Source organism: Cydia splendana, chromosome 4, assembly GCF_910591565.1.
Source record: "Cydia splendana chromosome 4, ilCydSple1.2, whole genome shotgun sequence".
NCBI classification, from domain to species: domain Eukaryota; kingdom Metazoa; phylum Arthropoda; class Insecta; order Lepidoptera; family Tortricidae; genus Cydia; species Cydia splendana.
The window spans coordinates 20,873,174-20,882,923 of record NC_085963.1 but is presented as its reverse complement, the minus strand read 5'-3'; the positions used below and the strand labels follow the sequence as shown (position 1 = coordinate 20,882,923).

The window sequence follows — 9,750 nt, the reverse complement described above, 5'->3', positions numbered from 1 at the left end:
CAAGTGTATCATTGTAATGAACTTAAATTGAAAAACTTTTGAAAATATAAAGTGTTAATTAAATGATTCAACATAAACTACTTTTTTATCTTTTCTCCTCAAGTCTTTTTATTCCTGGTGGTCTATGCGAACATTAAAAAATTCAGTATAATAATTTCAGTACTTACGTCTGTAACAGAGATTTCCTATCCGCATGTAACTTTTTTTTTCAATAAAACACTTTTTCTACTTAATATTTCTTTTTACTACTTAATATTTAAATTTTACATTCATTTTCTTAATTACCTAACATTATCAATAAGCATATCCTTTTTTCTCTTCCCTCCATAACCCATAATATCCAACGAGGCTCCAGCCGACCGTTAAGGCGAGGAGCCCCATGCCGTCTTGCAGAAAGTAGGAGGGAGAGTAGCCTGTCTCTATTAACACGGAGATGCCGTCGTTAACGCACGAGGCGGTCATGTTTGTTGGGCAATCTGAAAGAAAGTTATTTTGTGAAGTTTATTAAGATACTGCGACCCGCTCCTGCTTCGCACGAGGGCTCAATTAGACGATGTTAGAACTCGCATGAGAGTTTCATTACATTGCGGTTTTTGATCAGTCGGTTGAATTGGACGTAACTCACGTAACCAACAGTCCGCAATGTAACTAAAATCGCATGCGAGCTCGCACGCCGTCTAAATCAAATCAGCCCTAAGTATAGTGCAGCACTAATATACACCTAAACTTTCCTCAAGAATCACTCTATTGATAGGTAAAAAATCCGTTCAGTAGTTTTTGAATTTATCGCGAATATACAGAACAGACAGTCAAACGCGGCGGGGGACTTTGTTTTATAAAGTGTAGTGCTTGTTATAGGTAGTTAATAGTTATTAGTAAACATATTTTGACACGTGGATGGGCATTTTAAACTTACCTACCTTACTCTATTACGTAATTAAAGTTCAATCAGGTACATAAGGTAGATTAAAATTACATGAATGTTAAAATAATTATAAGGTTTCAGTGTCACGGCTCTATGGTTAAAATTGCAAAGAGTGTCACTCTGAAAATCTAAAAAGACATTATTCATTATAAAGTATTTCTACATACTACTCAGAATCACGAACTGTTTCGACCCTAATATGTTGCTGTTGCTACCCCAATCTTACTTTTTCATCGCAATTCATCATCATCATCATCTCAGCCATAAGACGTCCACTGCTGAACATAGGCCTCCCCCTTGGACCTCCATTCGTACCGGTTGGAAGCGACCCGCATCCAGCGTCCTCCACAAAGCAATTATTAAGCGCAAATCGTTCATTTAATCGTTCTTTTATAAGTACCTAATTCTCTTTATTTTTCTTTTTCCAGGATCAATGAAAAACATTTTGCTATTACAATCGTGGGAGACAATCTAAGAAAACATGACTTTCGAATATATATTATCTATATAACCAAACTTTTTACAAAGGACTTTTGCGTAAAGCTTCTTTACGTCCCATCTCATTCGGAATCTAATAACGCGAAAAAAGAGCGATTGATATATTCCTTAAGCTATTCTGTAGAATTATCTGCTATGTATTAGGTAGCTACTAGCTACTTAATAGGTACCTACAGAGATTTAAATTTTCCTGGATACTGATTCGAACTTTCAAATGTCAATTTGAACTCATTTTGATATCCCGTGCAACGTAATAAAGAGGAGGTTTGACCATGTCTTATTTTTGTACGGGGTGGGAGAGAGCCTAGATAGTTATTACGTAAGATCAGTAAAATGTTATTTTACTCACCAATATGATCAATCTGTGTCCAGTAAATATTGCTGACAGACTCCATAGTATAATAGAAGTGGGAGATGTATTTGACGGGGAACAGCCAGGCAGGCAAGCTGGCTATGCGCAGGAAAGCTCCTGACATCAGTGATAGGGGCAGGTCCACGCACGGCATCACGTCACCCATGACGCCGCTTGAGGAGAATAACGCACCCATGCCAAGACCTGAGGAAATTAACCATAAAATGATCTTTCAAAAGCATAACATTATTAATTCAAATTCTTTAATGTTTGCTAAGACTCAATAAAACGTTTCTGGTTTGGAGCTTTTGTTACATTTACATTTTTGTCTGAACTCTGAACTCAAATTTTGGTATTAAGAGCAGCAATCGCACTGAATTTTTTTCGGTCGACCCATCAAGACAAACAAAGGGGTAACTAGGACAAAAATCAATATCAAAAATTCGTGAATAAGTGTGTCGTGCCAAAAAAGATAAAACATAAAAATAATCTCAAAAATATTCTGGTCTATAAGAGTTCAGGTTACTCAATCAATCAGTACCATTAACAGCTGCAGCGATGCCTCGGTAGAAGAAAGACAGCACCAGTTCCAAAGGGGTCATGATCCTGGCTCCACTGTTAGTCGCTAATGGCATGACGATCTGTACTGTACCGTAAGCAGCCGCAGCGATGCCTCCGCAGAAGAAAGACAGCACCAGTTCCAAAGAGGTCAGGATCCTGGCTCCACTGTCAGTCGCTAATGGCATGACGATCTGTACTGTACCGTAAGCAGCCGCAGCGATGCATCCGCAGAAGGAAGACAGCACCAGTTCCAAAGTGGTCATGATCCTGGCTCCACTGTTAGTCGCTAATGGCATGACGATCTGTACTGTACCGTAAGCAGCCGCAGCGATGCCTCCGCAGATGAGCGACAACACCAGCTCGAGCGACGTCAGGATCTTGTTTGGCAGCTCCACGGTCACGGACGCGATGGTCATGAACGCTACGGGATACACGACGCAGCGAGGTATCTGGAACAGTCAAACATACTGAGTAGGTATTCGTAAAGTCTCTAAACATAGTGGCTTTTAAGGGTGGAATCACATTTATCAGCATCGGGCCGCATTTTATATCGCATGCGTATGCGTGTCTTACAGGGACCTAAAAAACCTGGCCGAGGATCGCGAAAACTGGCGCATACTCCACCTACAAGAGCCATGCTCTTAAATTTTGATGATGATGCGCATGCTTTCAGCTTCCTGATGCGTACGCATCTTCATACTGACGTGCGATTTCTCATATATAAAATGCGGCTCGATACTGACAAATGTGATTCCACCCTAATCGGTGGTCTACGGGCATAACGACTTGTTTCCACTTCTATGTTTTTTGTCCCTGGTCCGAGGTTCATAATTTCTGCCGGATCATATGTTAAGAAGAATCCGAGGTAAGGTATATTTTATGGGTCACTTCTGTGGGTGGGTAGAATTTACCATCTAAGGCAAAGAAAAACAGGTTTTCGGTAGGTACATTTCAGCAAGTTCAAAGACCGATAAAATTATATCTCAATTTGGTTGCTGGGTCTGTACTGTGACTATACAAAATACGGAATAGAGTTCAGATCAAAAGTTAACGACCTTCTAAGTCTTAAAAACAGCAACTCTAAGTCGTATATCAAAGGCGCTTTTTGTGTGCGAGTCATATTAATTTGGAAGATAAAGGAAGAATTCTTAGTTAGCTTAGTTAGGTATTTATTTTTTATTGAGGCATAATATTCTCGTTCCCTATTATATTATTACTATGGGGTCCTTTAAAATTTCCCTATCGGGCGAGAAAAAAAACGGGGCCCGAAATTATTTTATGGTTTTGAACTGGTTTTGATACGACCTTGACGATCGTGGTGATCACACCAATCGTTCAAAAAAAGATCAAAACCGGTTATGCCAACTAAAGATTAAATCTATGGTCTATGGTGCAAATTTCGCCAATTACCTTTCGGGCGGTTTATGTTTACTTGCTAGGAGTCAGCCGCTAAAGTCCTAGATATTAAAACACTCATTAAGTCATTATAGAAAAAGTAAGCTATACTTACAAACCCCAGCAGTCTCGATGCGAAGAACGCCGAGCCCTTATAAATGCCAACCTCCCTCCTGAACAGCGTCAGGTCTTCATGGAACACGTACAGCGCGGTGTAGGAGAGCGAGTAACACACTTCGCTACTCAACAGCCATAGGAAGCCGCGGAGATCTTGGACCCCGCGCTGAGTAGTGCCAGTTATGCCGATGTAACATGTAGATATGACCATTGCTGATATTCCCTGGAAAGATTTTAAGGTACAGATTGATCAGTGACACAGAAATAACCGTTACACATTATAAGTTTAAGCGTTTTGCTTGTTGCTTCAGCGTGATTGGTTTAATCATATTTAACCTTCTCGAGGAGTAACTTTTTTTAAATTTTAACGTCATATAAAAGCCGTATTCCAAATTCAAACTGACTTTTACGGCTGATATGCGCATATTTAATACGCGTGCGCATAGAGGCAGGGTAGTAGTAGTGTACTCACTATATTAAGAAGTAATTGCATTAGGTGACTTCCAAACGTCCTTTTGAGTGATAAAGATGATCTCCAAATCAGTAAGTATACTTGCACGAACCAATTTCTTTGGAATCTGTAATAACAATAAATAGGTAAACACAGTTAAAACTTTAAACTTAAACTTCCGTGAAAGTATCAACATAGAGAACAATAAAGGAAAGATGAAATTTAGAAAATTTATTTAAAATAGACAGGTACTGATACTTACACACTGAATTTAGCTTTGGTTTCAACAGTCTCGTCGCACCGCCGAAAGTGGTCCTGGTACTTCGCCAGGATCCTTCCCACGTGGTTAGTTTCCACCTGGGAGGATACCGCTCTGATGTAAAACTCAGCTGGGTTGTAGTTGTTCGGGCAGTGCAAGTCTATGCTGTAATTGAAACGATCAGGTATATTTCTTCTAGCTCTTCTAAATTCTAAAATCGTCCCTCGTAGGTCAGACACTGATTTAGAATTTCATATTTATATTAAGACAACTTTAATTTTCCACGTTCAATTATCCAATAAAAAGTGACTCGCTATATCGCTGGTATATCGTAAAAGTAAAAGATTTTTTGATAAAGTCCCTCGTAACAAGCACTAGTTAAAAAAAGCGTTAGAAGTGTTATAAGCATTAGGTAGGTGCTAGGACTGACAGACCCATCATACTAACCTCTCAAACATTTTCCTACACTCCTCCTGCGTCCCATGAAACAGCAGCCGCCCCTCCGCCATCAACATTATGTTGTTGAACTGACTGAACAGATCTGATGAAGGCTGGTGGACGGAACAGATAACTATCCGGCCTGACTCCGTCAGCTGTTTCAGGATGCTTATCACGAGGTATGCGCTGTAGCTGTCCAGGCCTGTGGTTGGTTCGTCGCAGATTATGATCCGAGGGTTGGATAGAAGCTACAAGTGAAGAATGGAAAGATTAGGGATTTATTAAGAGTGATTTCTGAATGGCATTAGTATGCCTTGATTCTATTCACTTTTATGAATTAAAAAGGCAAGCTGGATTGCATTAGATTATCCTCTCTATTGCGTCAAGAGAAAGTGAGATAAAATGCCAGGTAACTATTTCACCAACTTGACAATTGACACATCTCCCTTGCACATTTCTCGGTAGGTAAGTAACGGTGTGGTGTGGTATCACTGTTTTCTGCGGGACCACAAATGTACGGTGAATTGTCGGCAACAATTGTCAACGTGGTTAAACAGAGGCCTTTCGTGAATACTTTAGAAAGATAAAAGTTTGGTTACACGTACCGTCCCAGCTAGTGAAAGTAACCGCCTCTGTCCGCCTGAAAGAAAAGAGATCTTGGTCTTCGCGTGCGCTTTTAGCTTCAACTCTCTGAGTAAAGTGTTGAGTAGCAATATGTTACTAGGCGTCTTGTAGCTGCCTAGCTTCATCTCTATCTGGAATTAAATATACGGCTGAGTACGATTATAATACCTACGAAATTGTGCAATTTTTGTTTTTTCATTTGGCAGTATAATATTTCTCGGCTAACACAAAAACGGAGAGGTGACATAAGGCGATAAAAAGGACCATTAGCCCCTCTGAGCATGAAATAAGTATCATATTTAAATTTCCACTTTACTCACCATAAAAACCAAATGTTCCGCGACCGTAAGACCATCCATGAACACATCGAATTGCGGCACAATCTCCGCTATACCGTTCAGCGCTGTGACACTCGTGCCGTTTACCGCCACAGATCCAGTGGAAGGCAGCCGGCATTTACCGGCTGCTGATGTGAGGAACGTCGTCTTGCCAGCACCACTGGAAATACAAGTCGTTGTTACAGATGTGAAAGTTGCGGGAAGTTTCCAAAAATATGGAAATGTTTTCGGAAATTTCATTAAAGTTTTACAAGAAATTAAAAAGGTTTCCAATTTGGAAATGGAAAGTTTCGTTACCTATACAAAATTGTAAGAAGTTTTCGAAATTATTCCATGTGGAAACTTGGCCTTTTTTTAAACTTTCCGACGGCACATCAGTAGCTGCTGTTGTACTATCCAGGGGACGCAGCATGGTTCCATTTTTATCGCCTGTCACTATGCCCGTACCGCACCGTTTCGCACTTGCGTATGCAACAAGTATTTGTTAGAGCGTGACGGGCATGGTGACAAGCGATAAAAATGCGACCGTGCTACCGCCGCTGAGTTTCGTAATACCCGGTCCGGGTGGTATCCATATTTTTTTTAACACTCGTAGTTATTTGGAGCCCTTGGTTATCAAATAAAATAATTTAATTCTTACCTCGGTCCAAGTATAGCGATGAATTCTCCTTGATCTATACACACTGTAACTGTAATAAAAATATGAACGTGTTATTTTAGGTCGATTTACATAATTTTTTCACATACACATACCTACATTCACCTACATAATTTTTTCCATTTCTAGGATACTGTTATTTACTAAAAATTAGCTCGAGTTTTTGTTGAGGTCACACATTAAGAGTAAGTTTTTCGTCCTCTGGATATAAAAATATATACTGCATATTAAGTTTTTGTACACTTCTGGAAGATATGGAGCCACTTTTCATTGCTTTTTAGCACCTATTACAAATACATCATTTAGGTCATGTTACACAGAAATTACGTTCAAATCTCTCCTGACAAGTACCTACAGTTAAGGAGAGACAACATTTGTTTTAAAATCTGTGTATGGTTAGTATTATGAGATGTATGAGGTAATAGTTATTATACTAACCATCCTTTAAGATCATGGTCCTGGGTTTGGTGACCCGTCGGAGCCATGATTTTTCCTCAGGAGTCCAAACGTTGAGGTTGTTCACACTCAGCCTTAGTTCTCTACCAAGAAAATGATCTACGCCATTTTTCTGAAAAAAATAAGAAATCTCAGAAATGCGAATTGAAAGAAAAATAGATAAAATACCCGTGAGATTTCTTTTAAATCCCTGTACAGCTTGTATTGTTTTTACAAGTGCACGGATTTAAATAAATTCTGTCTCTACTAAATACATAAACACCCTTAACAGGAAAATAATAGTTAAGAGTAGGTAGCACGGGTCCGAATTTAGTGTAAAAAATAGTATTTTACTCATTCAAAGCCGTGGATAGATAAACTTAGCTCTAAAATAAAATAAGTAAATAAATAAAAACAAACCTTTAATAAATCCATATTGCACTATGCCACACAATCACACCACATATCAATCACTCCATTTGTGTCACTACCACGAAATTAACAAATCACTTAGAAATGCATTGCTGCCTAATTACGATGGAACCAGATTCACCGAGGAACCATCAAAAAAGATGTCGCAATAATACAAAGCACGATGTAGAGTGTGTCTGTGTGTCTGGTCTGCTTGTAAATTTGTCTATGTGTGAGATAGAGCATATTTACCTAAAACAGTTGATAGTTTCACAACTTTCACATATACCTAGGTATTTGCTTTTCTCTGTTTTAGTTAGATGTGCTAGTTATTTCGTCAAAATTAGATATCGAAACTAGAACAAGGACTTACAATTTGTGCAGAAAGAGAAGAGTCGTGGATTGTATCGAGTCCAATGCATTCCACGACTCTTCTCATTCCGAACATGACTCTAACTTGATAATAAAACCCTAAGTTATGTTGACTATCCTTGGATCTTTAATCTTGTTTCATCAAATTGAATCGGGCTCCTAAAATTGAAGCTTTGAATTAACTAATAATAATATTATGTATAAACTTCGTACGTTCGTGTCGCTCAAGAAAATAATGTCACAAACTAGGAGAGTAATATAGTCAAAACAACGCATAGTTATTCTTAATCCAGTTGCCAATCTAGCTGGTCATAGAGGTTTAATTGTAGACAGATTTTATGTAGTTATGCGCTCTATGGAAGTAGGAGAGTCGATGCCAAGCCCCACGGGCCGAGGCCCGAGGGCCACCCCTCGGCACAAGTTTGGAAACGCCTGCTCTATCCAAGATCAAAGCTTTGTTGGAACAAACTTATTTTAATGATGAGTTTGTGTTTCTCGCATAGTTTGAGCACTTTGTAGGTACTTACTTACCCTATGGTGGTATGAGCTTTATGATGGATCCAAACACAGATGGAAAAGTACAACCAATATTTTCGCATTTTTATCCGAGAATCACATTTTGTTCGAGAACTATAAAATTATAGTCTGTAACTTATGTACCTATTTATCTTTTAAAAACTCTCCTTATTTTTGGAAGTCCTAGTACTAGTAGTACTATTATTTATTCTGTGGCTACGGTACAAGAAACCACGCAAACATGTAGGTATACCAAACATAATACATTTCGAATTCCCTACGTTTCCTCGACTAAGACACGGGTATTTCTTATTCTATGATTCTATAAACAATTTAAAAAAAGATGCATAAATAAAAAGCTAAAAATACCATAAATACCAGATAAATCCAAGGCAGAAAGCTAGTTATCAGTCAAACATGATAAGAGCCTCGAGTCGCGACAGACTATTTACAGAGGCTTTTGGTTCATTTGCCCTCCACATGCCTTCGAATCAAAGTATGTTATTATGAGCTTTATTGTGAGGTAATAAGGACTAGGTTAAATGTTGTAACCTGGGCTATCTTGTCAGTCATCATTGTTTTGGGTACATACATATATTACGCGCCATGCGCGGTGACACAAATCAAGTGAATAAGAGAATGTCTCATATGAGCGGAGGGTGACTCTTATTTGAATAATATCCAATTTAAGTCAATGAAATGTTGCTCTTGTAAAATCCTACGTATGCCGAAGCATTACGGGCGACTTTTTATCTTACCCCTCATTAAAAACAATTTAAATCTTACCTAGAGTTAGACCAAGAAAAGTCTGCAACGATTTTGATAGCACACGCTGTGCAAGTATTATTTTAAACGTCAAACTTCTATGAATATGACGCATTAAATAACACTTACACTGCGTATATGCTATCAAAATTGCTGCAGACTTTTCTTGGTCTAACTCTACTCCCAATGCACCTTAGTACTTTAAGTGACTCGTAAATGTAGCTTATAATAGCTTCACAGAATACTTTGCTTATTACTTATTAGTTTATTCATGGTACCTGTACCTATTTTATTGGTCTGTTTAAGCTAACACGAGCTATTATACTTAGTAACTTTATTTTTATTAATTACAGTGAGACGCCTCATTCTGATCTCGCATGTTTCTTTTCTTTCAATGAATGTGTTATAATTATACAGGATTTTGAATCTTGGAGACCCTATACATCTCTAAGGATAATTTAATAAACTATATAGTTCTGACTAGTATTTTTTTTTATATTAATATTATATGTTTTTTATGTAATTCGACATTGAGAGACCATATACATCTCTAAGTAATTGTAATACATTAGTTTGAATTGTTAGTTTTATTTTATAAAAATGTGGATGTACTTATTGTTAAATAAATAAATAAA

The 9,750-nt window shown here is 38.1% G+C and overlaps 1 protein-coding gene across 1 annotated transcript; it reads right to left on the bottom strand.

The window, feature by feature from the left end:
• Window positions 1-294: 294 nt before the first annotated feature.
• On the bottom strand, window positions 295-7,593 carry LOC134789536 (protein brown-like). The gene is made up of 12 exons (XM_063760111.1): window positions 7,472-7,593; window positions 7,055-7,184; window positions 6,599-6,647; window positions 5,941-6,118; window positions 5,602-5,751; window positions 5,006-5,244; window positions 4,562-4,723; window positions 4,321-4,426; window positions 3,847-4,071; window positions 2,650-2,785; window positions 1,773-1,979; window positions 295-476 (listed from the first exon to the last, which is right to left on the bottom strand). Exons 1-12 carry the CDS (start codon window positions 7,484-7,486, stop codon window positions 295-297), a joined length of 1,779 nt encoding a protein of 592 aa, XP_063616181.1. The 5' UTR covers window positions 7,487-7,593.
• Window positions 7,594-9,750: the final 2,157 nt, after the last annotated feature.

What these genes read in the sequence shown, in the direction of transcription:
- LOC134789536 (XM_063760111.1), bottom strand. An exon ending in TGTAGGAAAATGTTTGAGAG is followed by an intron (nt 4,724 to 5,005) that starts GTTAGTATGATG and finishes TTTCAATTACAG; the next exon opens with CATAGACTTGCACTGCCCGA. An exon ending in CATCGCTGCGGCTGCTTACG is followed by an intron (nt 1,980 to 2,649) that starts GTACAGTACAGA and finishes TAATTTCCTCAG; the next exon opens with GTCTTGGCATGGGTGCGTTA.